Raw genomic sequence first — 24,075 nt, forward strand, 5'->3', positions numbered from 1 at the left:
TTTATTCTTTCATTCACTATCATTACTAAACTATAAAATCTGACTCTTAGTGGCAATAACCACCATTTTATGTAGTTTTGCTCAACTGAAGTTTGATTCATTACTCAAAAATGAACCCCAAACTCGCTATAGGAAAAAGGTCAATGTTTGCTTTTACATGATTACACAATCATAGACATCAATAGCATGAAATTCAAAACGCAGACATCATGATAACTTGAATTCCATTTATTCTAAAGCAAAATGATGGCATACATGCATTTTAAAGACATGCACTTGTAGTTTAATATTCAGATGACCCACCAAGATTTAAGTAAAACAGCAACTCAGGTTGGGGAAAAAAAAAAATCTGACAACAACAATTTAAAAGGCATACAATTTATATTTTGTAGGTTGTCAAAAAATGGATGACCGCTCCAAATCAAAATGGGATGGTGTCCGTTTTCAGGCGGACCTGATCCCAAAAAGTCCATAAGAGTCTACAGGACAGACTGATGCAAACTGACTTAGGTCCGTTCACACCCACCTACCTCCGAGTCCACCCAGGTCCAGGAAAAAAAAACACAAAAAAATAAATAAAAAAACAGAAAAGGGCTGCTTCCTTTTACAGACCTACACATGATGGAACATGAACTAAACATGAATGGAGTGGACCAAGCTCATGTGAAAAGGGCCATAAATCATTCAAAGACCAAATTAAAGCTTAACTCCTGGCAGATTAAAAAAAAAAAAAAACACATATTTTAATCCTGATACATATTATTTAAAGATTATTAAATATATAAATTCCTCATTCCTTCCTGATATTAGCATTCTGGAAATCAATTCACAGCAGCACTCAAATTGTAATAGGGAGGTTTAGCACTCGTAATAAATAAGAGCTGTATTACTTTCCACTTTCAGCAGAGGGCTCATGGCTGTGGTCATTCTTGTTTACTGTCTAGTGTACTTTTTAAGTGCGGTTCAGAAAAGGTCACCAACCTGGCTATACTGACAGGGGAACTAAGATCACAAGACTGCCTTTTAGCCATTTACCTGGAGTTTAGCTTTACTATATGTATGTTCTGACGGGTATATTGCCACGATGTGCATCCTAATAATGCCTAAAGTAAACAAGTTGAACTTTTTACAAATTTCAAAACTAAGGGATTTCCATAAGTGGGAACTATGTGGTCAAGGCCATTTACATTGTACATTATTGTAAAGTTTGGAGGTTCATAAACTTATATTGGACTATTTTTTTTCATTCGTACAAAATCGTTTTTCAAAATAGACATCTAAGGTAGGCCATACATTATGCCCTTTTCTTTCCTTCAACCCTGGGTTGAAGGAAATAACATTTGTTGATTCCGCCATCAAAAAGTCAATGTTGATGGGGCAATCCCTCCAGCAGCTCTATTGTGTTCTGCTTTCTTTCCCACTGGTAAAATATAATGATCACTGCTGCTGCTATAGCCACCATGGAAAAAAAAACAAAAAACAGGCTGGTTGGACTGAAGTCAAAAGATGAATCAACTTCAGTACAACCAGCCTGCCCATATATAGATCGGCATTCAGCTGGTTCCTGCTAGGTTCTGCGTGTTTTGTTGCTTTAATGCATGCTGTATTGCTTAATAAAAGACCCTAGCACTAGCTCCATATTTGTTGTTTGCTCCAGCAGACTAAAGATCTAGATGGCACCCTTTGTACTTGAAGGATGAGGAAGGAGGTTGTCCTCCTCTGAGACATTCAGCTGATCTTTTATGCTGTGTGTGTAGCCAGAGATCCTTCTATTAGAGCTGTAGCCAAAGCTCAGCTGTAAACCAACAGTCAAACTTTGAAGTATCACTTACATTCGCCACCTTCTGGCTACAAAATTCAAAAATTGTATTTTTAATCCTAAACATAATAAAGAAGTAAGGAAAGTCTATATGGGAAACAGCATTCATTCTTAATGGGCAGTGGAAGTGCAGAGCTGAACTCCCAAGTTAGGGAAGATGAAGCTGTACATGCATGGAAGTTGATTTATCTAAGGCAAATAGGCTGCTTCCTTTCCAAAGGAATTTTCCCTTAGCTTAATGAATGTGGCAAAATACACTTTGAAAAAAAATCACAGGCAAGGGGAAAAAAAAAAAAGATGTTTATTTGCACATGATTGGATGATGGAAATCAGCAGAGCTTCACCTCTTTCACTAAGCGAAGAGAAAATTCCCTTGCAAAGTGAACAGCCTATTTGCTTTTAGTAACTCAACCCCATAGCGAGTGAGAATCTCCCCAGGACAGCAGAGAGGGTATTTATTGAAATGTGTTACGTTATTGGAAGACACCGTATGGACTTAGTTTTGAAATTATTATTTTTTTTTTCATCAATACATTTTTATTAAGTTTTGACATTTCAAAAAGGTTGGCAGGGTTTCTTTAATATAACACAATGAGAACTTTTTAAACCAGAAGTTTGAAGAAAGCTTCCTGAAATAAAAATAGTAATTATTGGTGCCATGCATTAGTTAAAGCAGCGCTCCAGGCAAACAGTTGAATTTGCAGTTGATAAAATTTGTATGACAATTTCCTCTTCCAAGGTATTTTCAGTGCTGCCAATCATCTGTAAGGCTAGATTCACGTGGTCACACTTGGGCAGATAGATTGCTGTGTTCAGAGGTGATTAAACACCGTCTCTGGGCGCTATTTCTGCAAACTAACTGGCCAATTAGCTGGGTCCAGTTTGTGTGTGGCCAGAACTCCGCAGAAATGAAAACCCTGGAAGTGCTCATTCTGCATCCAGGGTCAGTCGGAGGATTTACTTGCATTAAACCACTCACGTGAGCAGTTGCAAACAGCAACAGCACCAGCCGCAAGCATAGAAATCTGACAGCCACCAATGACAGCAGTTACTGTTCGCACACGGTGTGAGCAGGCAGCGTTTAGAACTGCCACCTAGAATTTTCTGATTGGTAGCCCCTGTGAAGCCATGTAAATGAAGCTTGCCAGGTTCATTTGACAGTGGTTCAATTTCAAATTTTGACTTATTGTCCAATAAACAAAAGAGGAGTCACAGGAAGTGGCAAAGATAGAATACGAAAAAAAAACAATGTGAATCAAAAGCCAATAGTGACAGAACAAAACTTGGTAGTTCACAAGCTCTAAGCATATGTATTTCAACTGTATATCTAGTTATTCACCTAGAAAACAGCTGTAATTAAGGCTGTATTAAACTCAAAGGCAAATATTTATCATTTTGCAGCTTACCAATTCTTAGGTATGATAGATGCATTCATTTTCTTTTTTAAACCATCTTTCATCTGGTCATCTGACCAGTAAATCTGTTGTTACCTCTCAAGTAATTATAACTGGATAGTAATATTTATAGGTAAAGTTGATCCAGGGAATATCAAATTGCCTCTTGGGGGATCAGGAAGGAATTATTTCAACCTGCTGGAGCAAATTAGATCATGCTTTCCTGGGGTTTTGTGGCTTTCTTCTGGATCAACTGTGTGTATAGGATTAAGTATCTATAGGATTAGATAGTTAATTTTTTCCCCCTTTAATTGGTTGAACTGAATTAAACTTTTATCTTTTTTCAACCACACTACGTAGCTCTCCAGCAAAACGTATCAGTGACAGATATGGGACAAACCATTAAACACTAGCAGGAGTGCTCACAATGACCAGCCTTTATTTTTATTTATGCAAAATCGTTATGCCAAAAAAGAACTAAACTGTTTGCCATAACTGCTCATAAAGTATTAGCTGGAGTTTTGCTTAAATTTGTTAGCATATTTATATCAGCTGGTACATCTAATGCCGCGTACACACGACCGGACTTTTCGCCGCACTAGGTCCGACGGTCTTCTCAATGGCCTTTCGGCGGAGGTCCGACCGACTTTCTGAACGAAACAGACTTGGCCACACATGACCGGACTAAGTCCGTTCGAAAGTATGTTCATTTTGAACGTGATGACGTAAACTGGACTAAACAAGGAAGTTCAATAGCCAGTAACCAATATCTGCCCTTGCGTCGTATTTGGTCCGTCGGACTAGCACACAGAAGAACGGTTTGGACTTGAGTCCGTCGAATAGATTTGAAACATGTTTTATTTCTAGGTCCGTCTGACTTTTGGGGAAAAAAGTCAGCTGGAGCCCACACACAAGTCTGCTGGAAAGTCCGATCGTGTGTACGCGGCATAACACTCCCACCCACCAGACTGAGAATGTCTTAAAAAAAAAAACTAACGCAGCCACCACGTCTAATAACTGGGAAGCTGCATTATATTATATCTTTGGTTTTGGGTTTATTACCGCTTTAATGGCAAAACTTTACAGAAGTCAGAATGTGAAAATACACTGAACAGCTTTACAGCCAATGCTGATGTTTTTTCCCCCCCCGATGGGTTTTGCATTCTCACACAAGTTTATGGGAATGCAAAACCCGCTTCAAGCAGAGCAAAAACACTTGTCAGTGAATACTAAATGATCTCAGGAGCGTTTCAAACTGATGTTATCAACACAAGCCCAAAGCCTGATGATACAGGCCCTAAAATCTTATTCCAATATAGTTTGTAAACGCTGAAAAGTCAGTTACTAGTTAAATTAGTTACTGATTTATAGACAGGGATATTTAGACTTCTCATGCAAGCAATGTTATTCTGCTATCCAACAGACAAATCAATGACAGTTTCTCATTTTCTGCCATGGGTTACAGCACATCATTGCTTTATGCTCTAAGCTCATACGTGGTTTACTTTGGTATGGTGTGCTATAAACTAAACCAGAGGTGCTCAACTATGTTTGGGTCCCAAGTGTTTATTTGCCCGTTTTTGAGACCTCAGGAACTGTTTTTCAATAAACTGCTACTGAATGAGTATAATTTCTTGGGAACCTAGGGATAGACATTTATACAAGCTTGACTTTGGGTTCAGATCCACGTTACACATGAAGGAATCAGAAAATCTCAGAGTAATTGTAGCCTTGGAAAATGTCTCTTATTGAAAGAAGCATCATCCACACATGTAAACATAGTAAACTGTCATTTATTTAATGGATTAGCCTTCACCCTGTTGCTGAAGGATAAAAATGGACTGAATCATTGCAGCTTTTATGAATCAAGAACTTTTCAGGTGGAATCACTAAGTGGAGCTGCACATGGTGTGACCATCACTCTCTGCCAGTGGTGAGAAGCTTCAAGGCCTTCTGGAGGTTTTGCACTGCTGTATTAACATCCTCATACTGTAAAGCACTGCCAGCATATTTGCAGTATTTCTGTGCTCTTGCATAGTCTTCTGGTGTCAGACGACCTTCACCTACGAAAAAAATAAATAAAAGAGTAAATGTATACAAACACTAATATACATTGAGCACTACATTCATGGCATGGTGTATGCAGTAGTGTATTTAGGTTTTGTGCTGCCCTAGGCCTGACTAAACTTTTTATTTATCCTATTTATTAGACCACACCTTTAGTGTTACAATTCTACTTCCTCTTCTCCTCTCCCTTCCTCTGTCGTGGGTCCCCCAAGGTTCTGTTCTTGGACCTCTCTTATTCTCCATCTATACCCTCCTCCCTGGTTCAGGTAATAACCTCCCATAGCTTCCAATACTATCTCTATGCTACTAATTTAGCAAATCACCCCTACTATGTATAATAAAATAGGTTTGCTTCTTATTTATCCTACCTATCCGCACCGCACCTTCAGTGTCGCTTACAATTCCACTTCCTCCTCTCCTCTTCCTTTCTCCTTCAGGGTCTTTCAAGGTTCTGTTCTTGGACCTCTCCTATTCTCAATCTGCATCTCCTTCCTAGGTCAGTTGATTGCCTCCCATGGTCTATGCCGATGACACCCAAATCTATCTCTCTACCCTTCAGCTCACTCCTTCAGTCTCCTCTCATATCACTAATTTACTAACAAAGACATCAGCCTGGATGTCACACCACTTCCTCAAACTTAATCTATCCAAAACGGAGCTCATGATTTTTCCTTGTCCTCACGGGATTACCTTTACATAGACTATCCCCTCTTCAGTCCATCATGAATGCTGCTGCCAGGCTCATCCACCTTACCAACCATTCAGTGTCTGCTACCCCTCTCTGTCAATCCCTCCACTGGCTTCCACTCATCCAACAAATTAAATTCTAACAACTTACAAAGCCATCCACAAACTCGGCCCCCAGCTACTTCACTAACCAAGTCTCAAAAATACTAACCTACTCGTTCCCTTCATTCCTCCCAAGACCTCCTTCTCTCAAGTTCCTTTGTCACCTCCTCCAATGCTCCCCTCAAAGATTTTTCCCGAGCCTCTCCTATCCTATGGAACTCTCTACCCCAATCTGTCCTAATATCTCCTAGTCTGCTTGCTTTTAGACATTTCCTGAAAACTTTCCTCTTCAGAGAAGCCTATTCTACTGTTGCCTAACAACTGTACTTCTATTTGATGGAGCTCACCCCCCAGAGTTATTACCTTTTGTATCACTTGACCCCCCCCCCCTAAATTGTAAGCTCTAACGAGCAGGGCTTTCCGATTCCTCCTGTATTGAATTGTAACTATACTGTCTGCCCTCATGTTGTAAAGTGCTGCGCAAACTGTTGGCGCTATATAAATCATATATAATAATAATTTAAAAGACAATACAGTAAATGGAGACAATTTGGATATGCCCTTTCGGTACGCAAATGTATGGTTAGTGATTTGTTGTGTATTTGAATTCTTGTGCACCAGGGGCCCACTGAACCTGAAGTACTCCAGACCCTCCAAGCGTTTAAATCAGGGCCTGTTTCCAGTTTTATGTTCACACTAATCCCCCATGGCTGGCAGAGCTACGCAATAACCCAGCTGCTAATCTGTCAGAGACACTAGAAGATCTTACTTTACAGTTAAAGTAATTGCTTTTGGTTTGTGAAAGGTTAACAGATTCAGTATTGCTGAGGTGCAATAGATATCACTTGCTCAGATCAACATTTATTGAAGGGTATGTGATCTTTGTTATCATCACCTAGGCAAGATGGTTTTGTTTCTGTGCCACTCTCCTGTTACAGAATGACTTTTAAAACATAGATGCTCATATTGTCTGCTTTTCTTTTATAATGAGAAAGCCAATACCTTTGAGAAAGGTTTGTCCTTCAGGTGTGACCGATGAAGGAAGCTTTTATTCACTAGTAAATGTTACAAGCAGCCCAAAGCGGGGAAGCTCAGCCATGTGCTGAAGACATTACACCCTGGAATGGTTTTCTTTTTCTATCTAGGGCCTGCTCTTTTCTAGGGAAAAGCAAATATGTGGGACTTGAAACAAATCCAATGCCAGAAAACACTTTATATGTCTAAAGCTGAACTCCAGAAAAATAATAGAAAACATTTATTGCAATTCTGTTTTACATTTTAAATAGTTTTTACATGCAGTGCAAGTACCAGAATTTGGTATCAGTCTCCTGTAAGGAGCTCATACTGGTAGATGGAGGAGCACCACTAGAAAAAAACATGGTCAAAGAAAGCAGAGGAATGATCTACTTATTCTGCACCTTTACTGTCTATTCACAGGCTGGAGGTGGGGAGGTGACCTAGTTATATTGCTTAAATATAGTAAAGAAAATTCAGGTCACCAACTTGACTATGCTGTCTGGAAGGATTGTGTAGATCCTAGGCCTGGATAACAAGAAGAGGAAAGGCAATACGATTTCTAAGGAAGCTCTACAGTCTACAGAATGCTATTTTGTAAAAATATTACCAACTTGTGGCTAGCCATACACATGTGTGGTAGAACTGTGGTGGGCTTTGACACTGGGCTGGACAGACTTCAGACCACGTGATCATTGTGACAGCCATTGAGATTACGTAACTGGAAGCGTGCCTACGGGGCTCTACCATTACAAACTCCTTTACCTGTACCAATGAATACTTTGATCTCTTGATCTCCTGATGTCACCAGTCAGGACAACTTTAGTCTTTCCCCCCTTTTACCATCACATACTTATATAGCTGTTAAGGTTAGAGACATCAGTCCATCCAGTTCAGCCTGAGTGCATGTGTGTATGACTATTTTTTTTTTTCACATACCTGTACATTGCACTCACCAAGAAACACAAATGTAAATGGTTTTGGAATTATACTATCCCTGCTGACACCACCAATTGTGGAAGGTAGAGCCACATAATTACAGGCAACAGTATGCATGTATGACAAATGTTTATTTTTAAATAAAGGAATTATTCTACCAAGTGTGCTAAACGTAAACTATTTTGGAGAAACAATTCCACAAGCCTTGACCCAGTGGATCACATTAAGGCAGGAGGTTTGTTGATCTAAAATTGCTTCCAGTTTCTGCAACCTGCTTTGCAATCACATCAAAGGTAAAAACTGAAATAAACAGTATCCTGAACATTTTTGTATTCTGATAACTATCCGTGGATGCCAATATTTTATAATTTTACATACCTTCCTTAACCACCTTAGTCCTGGAGATGTACAGGTATGTCGTGGGGGTTGAAGTGGTTATTCCAGGATGATGCCTACAGGCATTAGCCTGGTATCTTTATTTTCAGCCGTTGCTGGACTTTTTTGTAAAAGTGATCCTAGTGGCTAATTAGCCACTGGATTGCCTTTACAGGAGGCGAAATGGGGCCCCATCCCCCCTTCCGCTGTGGCCGCCTTCACGGGCTCTCCTGCCCCACCAGGGACTAAATTGTTCCTGATCATCGCTATAGTCTAAGAAACCAGAATGTTTGCCAGATGTAAACAAGCCATTACTGAAAGCAATGGATCAAACCAATCTTGATTTGATCTGATGGTTTTAAGGGCAGAGGAGAGGTCTCTCTCTCAGTTCATCCCCTCTGATAGCAATAAAGTTGATAAAAAAATGTAAAAAAAATGTAAAGAGACAGCGCAAACATTCTTACGTAAAATAAATAATAATACCCCCCCACCCCCATGCGCGCAAAGGCGACTAGATGGACATGTTGGTCCTGAACGCATACATAAATGGCAATCACACCACACGTCCGGTATCACCGTGAACATCAGATCAAGAGCAATAATTCTAACACCAGAACCCCTGTGTAAATCTAAAGTGGTTACCGAAGAAATGCTTTTAAAGTGTTGCCTATGGATAATTGAATCTGCTCTAGTTTGTCGGGCATCCCACGGGCGTGTGCAATTTTAAAGTGCGACCTGTTTGGTATTGGCATTTGCGTTTGAAAAACCGCTGCGCAAATGCTGGGTGACAAAAAAATTGCAATACCCACAATTTTATTTACTAGAACCTCTGCCTTAAAAAGTATATATAATATTTAGGGGTCTAAGTCATTTTTTAGCAAAAAAAAAATGCTGATTCTTACATGCATGTGAGAAGGACCAGAATAGGTCTGGTCTTAAAGCGGTTAATATTTTTCTCCACATTTACATGTCACCTGGAAACAGCGATAGAGGTAGTGGTTGGGACAAAATATAATAGGTGCTTAAGCAGTTGCAATAGTGTTTTAAAGGCATAGTATGATGGCTTAATTGAACTACAATTCCTATTTTCAGTAGAAAATCAGCAAACTGAGTACAGTGATAAGTGCAAAAGAGCTGCTAAGGTCACCATGTAACTGACAACATCTATATTTCAAAAAACGTCCTTGAAGCATTCCACACATAAAGCCGTATCTGGGGAGCACGTCGTATCTGGGGAGCACGTCGTATCTGGGGAGCACGTCGTATCTGGGGAGCACGTCGTATCTGGGGAGCACGTCGTATCTGGGGAGCACATCATATGTTAGCTTTTCAATTTCTACCCATATTTTAGATCTTACTAAGCATTTTCACTTTGATGTTACCAGGAAAAATGTGTCCAAGTCTGCAAATAGCGAATACTGGGTAAAGAAAAGCCAAGCATAAATATTTCAAGATTAACACATTTAACTGTCTGTCCTCATATATTATGCTAGTGTTCAAAACAAACTTTCTTGAGAGTCTGCTTGACTGGCACCTAACTAGAAATAAGAGGAGTTGGTGGAAACAAAACAGCAATTCAGTGCTGGTACTGTAAAAATAAGATTAGTTGCTTCCAGTAAGAGTTGGACTGGAGCCCTGCTTGTTTTTCAAAGAATACGTTTTTCAGCAGTCTTGGCTGCTGAGCTCCCAGCAGGTACGAGAGCACACTGGCTGCCCTGTTTTAGATGCTTAGATATGCAATAGCCCAGATGTCAGTATTCTCCAGCCTCTTCTGCAGAAATATCTTAATGTGTTAATAGATTTGGATTTTTGTGCTCTGCTGCTGTGAAGGAAAAAATAAACTTTTCTTTAACCCCTTGATGTATCAAGAGATGTAAAAACAGGAAAAAATGCAATTTAGTATATTTAACATTTTTTGAAAATGTAATTTTCCCCACTGTAGACCTAGTTTAAGAAATCAAAAATATTGATACAGTAAAATGACTGCACCATGAGCCATTGTATAGGTTGCTGTTAATAAAAAATGACCTTTCTAGTTCAGGATACAGACCACTATGATTTTCTAAAACAGGAAAAATTCAAACATGGCTTCCTTGTATGGGGATTTTCTGTATACTGTTGTACAGGACTGCGCTTGAAACGTAAATTCATGTTTGTGTGATTGACTTGCTGCTGTCCCCACCAGTGTTTCTCAACGTTACTGCCCATGCGCAAGGCAGTCACAATTGCAGCACAGTGCTTTCTGCATTGACATCACACTCATTGTGCCTTGAATGCAGAGCTCCTACCTATCCGCAGGTGATGTCACTGGTTGCAGCCCCTGTGACTACCTTCTAAACGCAGCAATATTAGAAGGTATTCAAAGTATCTAGAGATAAGTATTATTGTAGGGTTAGCTGTAGGTACAAGTGTATAAGACTTTGCTTCCACTTTAACCCATTGCCACCCGTCATATAGCAATCGTCGGCAAAGTGGTTGTGATATCCTGGCTGGATGTCATATGACGTCACCAGGATATCAAGGCGTGCATCGCGGCGATATTTGCTGCGGTGTGTCAATCTGACACACCGAAACTTCAATTTAGGTAAAGAGACTCTGACTGAGACTCTTTACCACGTGATCAGCTGTGTCCAATCACGGTTGATCACGATGTAAACAGGAAGTGCCGTTGATCGGCTTTTCCTCACACACGTCTGACAGAGGAGAGCCGATCGGCTGCTCGCCTGACGGGGGACAGGGGGAAGGGCTCTGCACTGGTTATTTATCAGTGCAGCACCCCCTTGGATGCCCGCCCAGGACCACCACACTGGACCACCAGGTATTCCGCCCTAGACCACCAGGGGAATGCTAACCAGTGCCCAGGCAGCTGGAAATCGGTGCCATTTAAAAATGCTTGCCAGTGCCAGTGATGCTTATCAGTAAATTCCAGTACCAGCTATCAATGCCCATCAGTGCCACCTTTCAGTGCCCATCAGTGCCGCCTATCAGTGCCCAGCATAAGAACTCATCAGTTTTGCCTTTCAGTGCCCATCAGTTTTGCCTTTCAGTGTCAACCATTGCCACCTATGTGTGCCCATCGTCAGTGCCCATCAGTGCCACCTCATCTGTGCCATCTCACTGATGCCACCTCATCAGTGCCCATCAGTGAAGGAGAAACCTTACTTATTTACAAAATAAATTTTCGGTCTTTTTTTTATTAGTTTAGCAAAAAATAAAACCCGCAGAGGTGATCAAATACCACCAAAAGATAGCTCTATTTTGTGGGGAAAAAAGGACGCCAATTTTGTTTGGGTGCAACTTTGCACGACTGCGCAATTGTCAGTTAAAGCGACGCAGTGCCGAATTGCAAAAAAAACCTCTGGTCAGGAAGGGGAAAATGTGAGCAGAATTTATATGTTAGGTGCAGTACACATGTCAGCAGGTAGAACTTGTACAATGAAGTTTGCTATAATCCTAGCATATGTTTTTTTTTTTCTCAGCAACAATAGAATTACAACTGAACTAAATGTATGTTAAGTGATCAAAAATCATAACACAGATACAGTATGTTCTCAAAGATCTGACGTACTCTTCTCATTATTGCTATTGACTTTTTATTTTCTCCTAAGAAGCACAATTTCAGGATTCACTTGGGGTCAACATCCCCCTCTGGACTAGGATAATGGCACACAGCAATTGACACAATCATGCAAATTCTGTTTCAATAAGTCGTCAAACCATTTTTTGACATACAGAACAGCAAGCACAACTCCAAAAGAGGTCCATATAAAGGAATCAAAGCACAAAGCAGTCCCTGTCTAGGACTGGAAAGCCTCTGGTATGCTAGGCAGAACTTATATCTAGCCAAATTTAATATATCAACATTAATAATAAGTAAACAATAAACCAATATGTGTGGAGTTAAACGGCCGCGGCCTTTTTATTATAGGTTTAAATATAAATCAATATATATTTATTTTATTCAGCATAAATTTGTCAAAAAACACAAAATAATATTTCAACAACATTAACATAGCTTAGCTATTAAAGCTCAAGCCATTTAAGCACACAGAATAAACAGTCCCTTTTCAAAGAAAAGGACAAATAACCTCATAATACAGGCCGCGACATGGGAAGAGAGGGCGGGAACGTCTTCTTCTCTTCTTGTCCCGGTAACTGCTGCTTGTGACGCAATTTTTTTTGTTTTTATAGGTAGCAACTCGTGCCAGGACCGTTGCTGTTTGATACCACCAATCATAGGTAAGTATTTTAACTGTTTAACGACAATTGGTCTGCCAGCATCCCATACATGGTGGGTGGGGACAATTCTTGCCCCTCCCACCATTTTCATTCTGTAATCCATGCACTGGGTACCAACTAACAGAATGTTATCTGAGATGCTGTATCTGTGACCTAGTGACCAGAAAAAAGACAGAGAACAAGTAAAAACAATCCTGTGAATTCCATGGCCTTCGTGTTGCAGGCAGTAAACCTGCTAATGACTGGGGAAGGGGAGACTGAGGAAACGCTTACTTTTACCTGCAGCAGGCTCATGGCTATTTTTTAAACGCTAAATGTATTATGTTGTACAGTAGTCTGTTTAGTGAATCAGAAATACTTTTAACTGCACAATTGGATATGCCGTGCTGAGTAAGACATGCATTCCATTCGTATTACAGCTTGCATTCAGGATTGGATTTTTGCATGCCTACTTAGACTATATGGAGGCTTGGCTGCCACATTTATTAGAATGCCAAACCAATAAAAACCTTATTTAAAAAGAAAAAAAAAAAAGAAGAAAAAATTATGTTACAAGGATATTTTCAGGGATATAGATCATAAAAGAGACATACATTCTCACAGACTTTTTGCGGGATCTACATTTTCAAGAAACATTGGCAGGAATACAAAATACAAAGACTATTTCCTCGGTCATTAGACATTTGGGTGGTCCAGCCCACACCTTCTTTTGTTAACACATTCATGGATTTTAAATGGTCACCCAACCAGCACTAGAACAGCAGTGAACAGCTGCTAGTTTTCCCAGAAATACAGGACCTTTCCACAGGACTTCATTCAAAAAGACAAACAGAAAAAAGAGCGACAATTTTGAAAGAAACTTAATAATTTTTGATATTTTTTACTTTTTGCTATAATAAATATCCCCCAAAAAGATATTAAAAAAAAAAAAATCCCTCAGTTTAGGTCGATACGTATACTTCTACATATTTTTTTGGTAAAATGAATTGTATATTAATTGGTTTGCACAAAAGTTATAGCGTCTACAAAATAGGGGAGGGTTTTATGGCATTATTTTATTTTATTTTTTACTAGTAATGGCGTGATCTGCGATTTTTATAGGGACTGTGACATTATGGCGGACACATCGGACACTTGTGACAAAAATAATTTATTTAGCGATCGGTGCTATAACAATGCATTGATTACTGTAAAAATGTCGCTGGCAGTGAAGGGGTTTACACTAGGGGTGATCAAAGGGTTAATTGTGTTCCTTCTCTGTGTTCTAACTGAAGGGGGGAGGGGACTGTTTAGGGGAGATGAAAGATCGCTGTTCATACTCTGTATGAACAGACGATCAGTCTTCTCCCCTCAGAGAACCGGAAACTGTGTGTTTACACACACAGATCGGGGGTTCTCTGTGTGTCACGAGCGGTCGCGGGAGGCCGGCGGCGATGGCGACCGCTGGGCACTCGCACCGGCTCTGTGGGCAAGCAGCCCCTAGTGGCCACAGGGCAAAGCGACATTACATAACGTCATTTTGCCCAGCCGTGCCATTCTGCTGCAGTAAAACTGCAGCGGCTGGTCGGCAAGTGGTTAAACAAAACTGTTGCTGTAACTGTTCATAAATTATTAGCTAGAGTTCAGCTTCAATTTGTTAGTGTATCCAAATCTGCTAGTACGTCTAATTCTCCCCTCTCCCCAGATTAATAATACTTCTCTCTAAAGGTGTCCCTGTTCGCATTCATCAAGGGTGTAGGCACTCTTACACAAGAGATGTGTTACTGGCAAGATCACCAGGTGAAGCTAGAGGGGGGAAAAAGGTCTAAAAGAAAGAAAACTAATGGGGCCACTACATCGAATGATTGGTAACCTACAATATATTACAATATTATCAAAAAAGCGGAAGAACGGAGTCAAAACAAAAACACCACATCCCAATATTCATGAAAACAATAGTGGGCTTGAGGTAATGGACCTCAGGACTTTAAAGGGGTTGTAAAGGTAAATGTTTTTTCACCTTAATGCATTCTATGCATCAAGGTGAAAAAACATCTGACCGTGCCTACGCCCCCAGCCCTGTTTTACTTACCTCACCCCTCGAAAGTCCCGCGCTCATCCCCCGATGTCCTTTCCACCGTTCAGCCTGCCCACTGATTGGCTGGCGTGGATGGATGGAAAGCAGCACAGCCATTGGCTCGCGCTGCTGTCAATCACATCCACTGACGCGGAGCGCTGGGGGGTGGGGCCGTGTGATACAGCGAGCAGCTATAGCCACCGGCTGTATCACGTGAGTGCACCCGCAGATGCTTCTCACCATGCGAGGGAGCTCGCATGAACGTGAGAAGCACCTGCGGGAGGAAGCCGAGACAGCCGCCGAGGGACCCCAGAAGAGCAGGTTCGGGGCCACTCTGTGCAAAACGAGCTGCACAGTGGAGGTAAGTATAACATGTTTGTTATTTTTTTTTTATTCACTTTACAATCCCTTTAATGGTGTTGTAGAAGAAGCTCAAATGAGCGAAACATGTTGAGAAAGTGGTATTATTTATTCATTGAGTTTTTGTAAATATTTGTATTTGTTTATAAAATGAATGTGTTTGTCTTTTTAAATAATTGTAATAAAAAAAATGTTTTCAATTTATCGAATAACACTGAGAATTGTCAAATTTCTAAACCTTCTCTACAACACCATTAAAGTCTCAAGGTCCATTACCTCAAGCCCCCTATTGACATTACAATATTAGTATTGGGTTGAATACCAGTTTATGTGGCTGTCATGCTGATGCCCTCATTTAAATGTTTAATAAGTCATCAACCTGGAACAAGTATAGCAGTACAAAACTCTGACAGTAGAAGACCAGTAACTGCAGCCATTGTATTTCCCCCATGACAGGGTCACTTTAAACCCCCTGCTGCTGTGACTGACAGAAAGTGGGGGGCTCTCACCCCAAAGTTCCCATACTTTTCTGAATGATGTTATCAGTACTACTAAGCTTAAAATTAACATCAACAGAAAAGAACAAGGTTGGTACTAAGAGCTAGTCACATTATAAGGTTAACATCACTACCTTTCCCTAAGGTCGTCAGATTTAACATTTTGTGTAAAGTTCTTTTTCCAAAATCAGAGGCGACCATGTAAATAATTTATGATCATGTGAATCCCCTTCTCAAATGAAATATGCTAATTATTTTTGTCTACCTGTCTTAGCACCTAATAACTAGCTTATCTCTGGGAAATTAAATATTTAACGCAATATTTCATATATTTGGATACAGGCCTCATTCACAGAGGTGTTAAGGCCTGTAGTCCGTGAATGGGCCATGTCAGTTTGGTCATAGGATTACATGGGTCAGCTTGAAGTGACCCATGTAAGTGTATGGGGATGCAGCAGCTGCACAGACATGGACATTCAGCAAAATTTGACAGGCGTGTAGGTGAATCGGCCCGAATGCTGACACTGCGCATTTGGGGCCGCTCACCGGGCAGTGCTTATCAAACTGGGATAAGAGGCTGGGCCCAGGCAACTGCTGCATCCTGATAGATTTTTTTTTTTGTTTTGTGAAACTTAAATAAACAGACATATACTACTCATAGTACAATTCAATACCAATGGACCAATGGTCCCTGGTCATATAAATTGCAGAAGATACAGTTAAAGTAGAAGTTCACCCTAAAACTAAAATCTGTAAATCTACTGGCATCCGCAATCTAAGACTAACCTATCTAGGCCTGTAAAAGAAGAAATCGCTACACATACCTTTTGAAGCAGATCTGGTCCAGTCCCACACTGAGCTCTCTGTGGAGGTGTGTGCGGAGGAGGCAGCCAACAATGGAACCCCCATAGTAATGCTATCGGTGCCCTCACTCCCCAGGCATTTCACAGCCCTTGCACAGAAATTCCGCCGCTGGAGACCGGACCAGATCGGCTTTGGAAAAGGCATGTATAGCAATTTGTTCTTTACAGGGCTAGATATGTTAGTCTAAGCCCTTGTACACACGGGTCAGACATTCCGATAGGACCGTGTTGTCGGATAATCAGACAGTGTGTGGGCTCCATCGGACTGTTTCAGTCTGAGTATCTGACGGACCAAGTTTTCCAGCTGGGCTATAAAATTTTCGGACAACATGATCCGATCGGACTTTGTCCGATCATGTGTAGAGAATTCCAATCGGACAAAGTGCCACGCATGCTCAGATCAAATTCCTAGACCAAAGCCATTGGCTACTAGCCTGAACGTAGTCCCGTCCTAATGAAATAACGTCATCACGTTAAGTACGATCGGATTTTCTGACAACTTTGTCCGACTGTGTGTATGCAACAGTTTCTGACAAAATCCGACGGACTTGGTTGTCGGAATGTCCGACCGTGTGTACAAGGGCTTAGATTGTAGATGACTGTAGATTTACAAATGTTAGTTTTAGGGTGAACCTCTACTTTAAAGAGGAAGTCTATGCAAAAACTAAAATCCCTGCATCTATAGCCACCACGGATCTAACACTAACCTCTCTATCCCTGTAGAGTAAAAATGAGTATACATAACTTTTTGGAAGATGATCTGACCCACTCCGACCAGATCCCACGCTCAGCTGTCAGCCACGGCTTCAGTGTGGTGGGTAGAGAGAAGACGGACGACAATGGAAGCCCCATAGTAACTCTATGGGTGATGTTATTTCCCATTCATTTCACAGCCGTTGTCCTTCACGTCCCCTGCAGAGCTTCCGCCACTGGAGATCGGGGCAGATCAGCTTCCAAAAGGGTATGTATACTCATTTTTTCTTTACAGGGATAGAGAGGTTAGTGTTAGATACCTAGTGGCTATAGATGCAGGGATGTTAGTTTTTGCTTGGATTTCCACATTAACAAAAGGGATATAAAAGATAGGAGATTAAGACTTTAAATTAGTAGGTAGATATGAACCAGTAACACAACATACCAACAAGCTAATAAATTATCTGTATTGAAAGGTGATATCAATTTGAATAAAATAGACGCTCAATGGATGACTGAGTCTACTACGGAGAATTATCACAAGATCCAGCTAGCGGCAGCATAGGTGAGCCAGAAGCTAACATAAGATTGCTGAACAGCTATTACACAAGCATGTAGGCAACAGTACACCTTTCTTTCAGCAAGTGCTTAGTTTTATTCAGTTATGTTGCGCAAGTATTGCTAACAAAGTGTATTAAATGCTTTTAATTTCCATATATCTGCCAAGTTGAACATGACACAGCTTTCAATTTAGCAAATTTTTTACTTGAAAATAAATTGGTACGTCGGTTAAAAGAGAAGTATGGGTTTCCTTTTTTTTCCTTAATCCAAATCTTTATGAGCTGCTGATATCCAAAAATCTTTCCTGTCCTCTGATAAGTGCACCGTTTCTGTTAAAACAGAGTTAATTACCTCTGGGAGGGTCTAAAGACTTGAAGCATGACATCAGCAGTGGGGGGGATAGGGATGACAAAAGTAACAGTGATGGTGGTGGGGATAGGAATGCATCAGTGGCAGTGGGGAGGATAGGGATAACATCAGTGGTGGGGATAGGGATGACATCAGTAACAGTGGTGGGCATAGGAATGACATTAGTGGTGAGGATAGTGATGACATCAGTGACAGAGGTCAGAATAGGGCTTACAGCAGTGACAGTGGTGGTGGGTATAGGAATGACATCAGTGGCAGTGGTGATGACAGGGATTACATCAGTGGCAGTGGTGGGGATAGGAATAGGGGGGTGGGGAATTAGGGGACACGGGAACATCAAAGCCCAGGGAGAGGTGTTGGAGTCTCGCAGAGGAGACTTGCCGATAACCAGGGAAAGGTGAGTACACTTTACTGTTTGTATCCCTACTGCCCTTGCGTTTTTTTCAAAATTGTTTATAGCGCAAAAAATAAAAACCACAGAGGTGATCAAATACCACCAAAAGAAAGCTCTATTTTTGGGAAAATAAGGACGTCAATTTTGTTGGGGAGCCACGTCACACAACCGCGCAATTGTCAGTTAAAGCAACACAGTGCCGAATCGCAAAAAGTGCTCTGGTCAGGAAGGGGGTAAAATCTTCCCGGGGCTGAAGTGGTTAATGCTCGGCAATGTCATTTAGAGATGCATTGAGGTTGTGCAATTTTCGGGGCAGTGGCAGCAGTAGTAAACCTAAATATCTATCAAAATCTTCTTACTCAGGTGAACTATCCAATGTCAACCAGCCCATTTTATGACATGAGTGTAAGACTATAATATGCCATGAAGTAAAATAAAAAGAGGCATAAAACCGAGTTTTTATGAACATCCAGATTAAAATGATAAAATATATCTTTAAAGCGGAGGTTCACACAAAAATGTAACCTCCACTTTTCGGAACCCCCACCCCTCCGGTGTCACAAGACAGGTATTTGCACCCACTTCCGGCATAGACTCCCACGGGAGTCTACGCCTCTTCCCGTCCCACCGCGCTGTCTGCTGGGACACACAAGGGTCCCAGAGACAGCAGGGAGCATTTGGATTACGCAGTGCGACTCGCGCATGCGTAGTAGGGAACCGGGAAGTGAAGGCTTCATTTCCTGATTCACTTAACGAAGATGCCGGCGGCAGCATCCGAGGACCGAGGGACAGTTCAGACTCGGGTGCCGACATCGCTGGACCCTGAGACAGGTGTGCGTCCTTATTTTAAAAGTCAGCAGCTGCAGTATTTGTAGCTGCTGTATTTAAATAATAAAAAAAAAAAAAAAAAATTTGCGGGACTCCCGCTTTAAGGAGAAAGCCAAAAAGTTCCAAAGAAAAAGGGTCTTTCCAGCTTAAGCAGCACTCAGGAGCACTGCTTAAGCTGGAAAGAACCTATTTCTTTTTTTTTTTTGCTTTCTCCTTAATGTTATATTTGATTATAGCAGCTGCTTAGTTTAATTTACTTATCTTGAGCGCTGGATAAGTGACCCTGTTTGCTTTTACTTATTGATAAAATATCTTTATATTTCAAGTGCCTTTCAGTTGGATGATATATTCAGACTCCAATTAATCAAGAGTGCCTTTAGAACTAAATTATCAGCATTTTCTCCATCTCCTGAAATTATTTTGTATACAATTTTTATTCACGGATATATTTTCATTTACAAATAACTGTTAATAGGGTAGAGCAGGAAAGATGTTCTTCATTTAATGTAGACCAATTGCTTTTCGGACCACGACAAGGGGTCCATGCACAAATATTGTATGCGGATGAGAGCATATTTCTTCACGGAAAACGCCAAATAAAAGCGATATGGGCTCAGATAAAAAGGATACTCAATGGATAGCCAAGTAATTCCAAATAATGTATATAAAATAACCTTGCTCAGCTGAATATCCAAGACAACTATCCACCGTCAACCAGCGCACTTTATGAAAATTTTTAGAATTGATAAATTATATACAACTGACAATTCATTATTAATGGTCATTGAAATCTGCAAGTGAAAGCTCATAATGTTCAGCTAATCTCCTTTTAACTGGTTCCCGACCGGCTCCTGTACTTATACGTCGGCAGAATGGCACGGCTGGGCAAAGTAACGTACCCGTACTTTACTTTGAATTTCCCGCCATGCGCGCGCACCTGCCGAGAGCTCCGTGACCGCAGTCGTGTGTCCCATGGACTCGATCGCCGCGGGGATACCCGCGATCATGTCACGGAGCCGTTCTGCCTAGTGACAGGACACTGATTGTCTACTCCCTGTCATCGGGAGCAGCCATCAGTGTGGTGTCACACACAGCCACGCCCCAATACAGTTAGAAACACGCCCCCTAGGAACACTTAACCCCTACACTGCCACCTAGTAGTTAACCCCTTCACTGCCGGTGACATTTTTACAGTAATTAATGCAATTTTAAAGCATCAATCGCTGTATTAATGCCAACGGTGCCAAAAATGTGTGAAAATTGTCCGATGTGTCTGCCAAAATGTCACAGTCACGATAAAAATCGCTGATCACCGCCATTACTAGTAAGAAAAAAAATTTTTTTTCTAAAAATGCCATAAAACTATCCCCTATTTTGTAGACGCTATAACTTTTGCCCAAACCAATCCATAAACGCTGATTGCGATTTTTTTTTTACCAACAATATGAAGACTATGTATCGGCCTAAACTGAGGGAAAAAAAATTTTTTTTTATATATTTTTGGGGAATATTTATTATAGCAAAAAGTAAAAAATTTGTTATTTTTCAAAATTTATGCTTTTTTTGTCTATAGCGCAAAAAATAAAAACCGCAGAAGTGATCAAATACCACCAAAAGAAAGCTCTATCTGTGGGAAAAAAAAAAGTACACCAATTTTGTTTGGGAGCCACGGTGCATGACCGCGCAATTGTTAAAGCGACGCAGTGCCGAATCGCAAAAAACGCTCTGGTTGGGAAGGGGGTGAAGTGGTTAAGAAAGCTATAGAGGGCAGTTTTCAGATTCTTTTATATGAATAGGAATTTTTGTATAAAAGGAGTATACAGGCAGCCTCTTTATACCCTAAGTACCAAGTAAATTTAAATACAACTTGCTGAACCACACTGCACACATTTTTTTTTGGCTATAAAATTAAATTTTTTGCTATAAAAAGTTCAGACAATGTTAGCCAATGAGTGCCTGACTTAATTTGGGTAATTTGAGTTGCTCCTAATAAGCAGAAAAACATAACCAATAACCATGTAAACAGTTTATAATAAAAGAAAGACTGTTGTAGACATAAGCTTACCATATAACACATCATGATAATGAGTTTTTCAACTTAAAAGTAGGAATATATAGAGCATTTATCAGTTCACAGCAGTCCTTGAAACATTAACTGAAATGTACTCGTACCAAGGGACTCCTTTCATTTTTAAAGCTTAGTTTTAAGAACAGTTATTTCAAGGAACTGGTTCAATGTTTTGCAGTTACCTAGCTCATTTTTCATGATTGTCTATGTGGCTCTCTAAAGCTCAATTCCAGGCAAAGAGGTAAAAACATAGATAACAAACACATAAGGGAGCAGTTCTGCCTGCCAAAAGATTTATACAGCTCTCCCATAGTTAAGCGGAGGACACTACTTTCACTGTTACACTTCTAGACGGCAGAATGAATACTACTCTAGTCTGATGACTGCACAATGAATGAACAGCAGCAGACCAACAAGGCCATCCCTCTGCTCGCTCTGCTATCTCCTATCAGTATGGTCCTTGTCAGCATATTTATTTATATGCAGCACACTTGATTCGCTCTCAGTCCTGGCCCTCCCCCTCCCAGCCTGAGTACTGCTTTTTAGAGATTGCAAGAAACGGATACCAAGTCAAATTCAGGTATTGTCTTTCTTAATAATGATGTATAACCTGGCTGCTTTACTTTATATGTTCTATCAAGAGATCAGCTTTAAGGTAAAACTGTAGCCAAATAAAAAAAGATTATGTGTTATAGATAGCCTTGAAAAAAAAATGAAGGTTTACATTTCAAAAACTGTCAATAGAGCTTTAACCGCTTCCGCCCCGGAAGATTTTAGCCCCTTCCTGACAAGAGCACTTTTTGCGATTCAGCACTTAGCACTGCGTCGCTTTGACAATTGCGCGGCCATGTGACGTTGCACCCAAACAAAATTGACGTCCTTTTTTCCCCACAAATAGAGCTTTCTTTTGGTGGTATTTGATCACCTCGGCGGTTTTTATTTTTTGCGCTATAAACAAAAAAACGAGCGACAAGTTTGAAAAAAAAGCTATATTTTTTACTTTTTCATATGATAAATATTCCCCAAAAATATATAAAAACACATATTTTCCTCAGTTTAGGCCGATTTGTATTCTTCTACATATCTTTGGTAAAAAAAAAAAATATAGTAATAAGCGTATATTGATTGGTTTGCGTCTACAAAATAGGGGATAGTTTTATGGAATTTTTATTATTCATTGTTTTATTAGTAATGGCGGCGATCTGATTTTTATCATGACTGCGAAATTATGGTGGCCACATCGGACACTTTTGACACTATTTTGGGACCATTGTCATTTATACAGCGATCAGTGCTATAAAAATGCATTAATTATGGTGTAAATTACACTGGCAGGGAAGGGGTTAAACACTAGGGGACACTGAAGGAATTAAGTGTGTCCTAGGGAGTGATTCTAACTGTGGGGGGCTACTACTCATATGACAGTGATCACTGCTCCCGATGACAGGGAGCAGTCATCTGTCATGTTGCTAGGCAGAATGGGGAAATGCCTTGTTTACATAGGCACCTCCCTGTTCTGTGGCTCCATGACACGATTGCCGGGAAACTGGCGGGCGGCGAGTCCACCAGTCCTGCAGGCACGGTTATGCCAATTAAAAGGGATGTACAGGTACGCCCATTTGCCCACCAAATTTGTGCCGACGTATATCGTTGTGCATCGGTCAGGCAAGTGGTTGGCTAACTTCCTGTTAGTGGGTGGCTACATTTGTTCTCCATGGCTTCACAGTATATAAAAACGTAGCCACGCTCTCTTGTTTACTCCCAAGATGCACTAGGGGCTATGGGATTAATAGTGAGCATAAAGCAATGCACATGGCCGCAACTAACGTGCATTGTTCATTTAAACACATGGTAATGAAGTAGGAAAGAGAAGATTTGGGAGCACACAAAGGACATTACAAGGAGTCAAAAAAAATATCAAGAATTCATAGTTTCATAATAAGTAAGGTTGAAAAAAGACACCAGTCTATCCAGTGAGTGTCTACAATTGTCCCTATCCCTGTACATTGCACAGTCACATCGGCCCCTACACTTAAGAAGCCAACAATCCAAGGTCCTCATTCATATACTAGGGCCAATTTTGGACAGAAGCCAATTAACCTACCTGCATGTCTTTGGCTTGTGGGAGGAAACCGGAGTACCTGGAGGAAACCCACGCAGGCACAGGGAGAACATGCAAACTCCAGGCAGGTAGTGTCATGGTTGGGATTCGAACCAGCAACCCTTGTTACTGCTAGGCGAGAGTGCTAACCACTACACCACTGTGCCACTCTAAATTAAAATTAATTTCATGAAAAATAGATTAGAGATCCATTAATTAGTGGATGTGGATGGATTATTTTTTGGAGAATAAGGATATTGTTTAGTGTCATTTTAAATACTTAGTGATGCTGCTAGCGAGGGGTACTTCCTTTAACAGAGTAAAAACATTGGAGGAGGTCCCCCTGTGCTGCTGCTGTAGCCAATACAGCTGCAGGCCTGTATACTTACATAGGTTGACATAATCACTGATAACCCTCCTCCTTGCTGCCAGTCAGCTGTAGAACATACCTGAATGCCAGCATAGGGTTATTCATATAACTTGTTGTGACTAGCTAGTGTGGCTCTGCAGGACGCCCCCCAAATTAATCAGTAGAAAGTAATACAGGGCGCACGCTTAAAAATAGGTGCCAACCGTGCTCCCCTTATGTGTGCCCGCTCACTCACCAGCTGCTATGGACTCCCATAACAGAAGTCATATGCTATTTTGA

General features: G+C 40.8%; 1 protein-coding gene across 1 annotated transcript in view; it reads right to left on the bottom strand.

Moving 5' to 3' along the window:
• Positions 1–213: 213 nt before the first annotated feature.
• Positions 214–24,075, bottom strand: part of VTA1 (vesicle trafficking 1) — a 298,694-nt gene continuing 274,832 nt past the window's right edge. Inside the window, exon 8 of the mRNA XM_077486302.1 lies at positions 214–5,276. Coding sequence (XP_077342428.1) covers positions 5,131–5,276 — 146 coding nt within the window. The 3' untranslated portion in view covers positions 214–5,130. The remainder of the gene's footprint in view (positions 5,277–24,075) is intronic.

Source organism: Lithobates pipiens, unplaced genomic scaffold (genome assembly GCF_037356315.1).
Source record: "Lithobates pipiens isolate NorthernLeopardFrog02 unplaced genomic scaffold, aLitPip1_a1.2 Scaffold_18, whole genome shotgun sequence".
NCBI classification, from domain to species: Eukaryota; Metazoa; Chordata; class Amphibia; order Anura; family Ranidae; genus Lithobates; species Lithobates pipiens.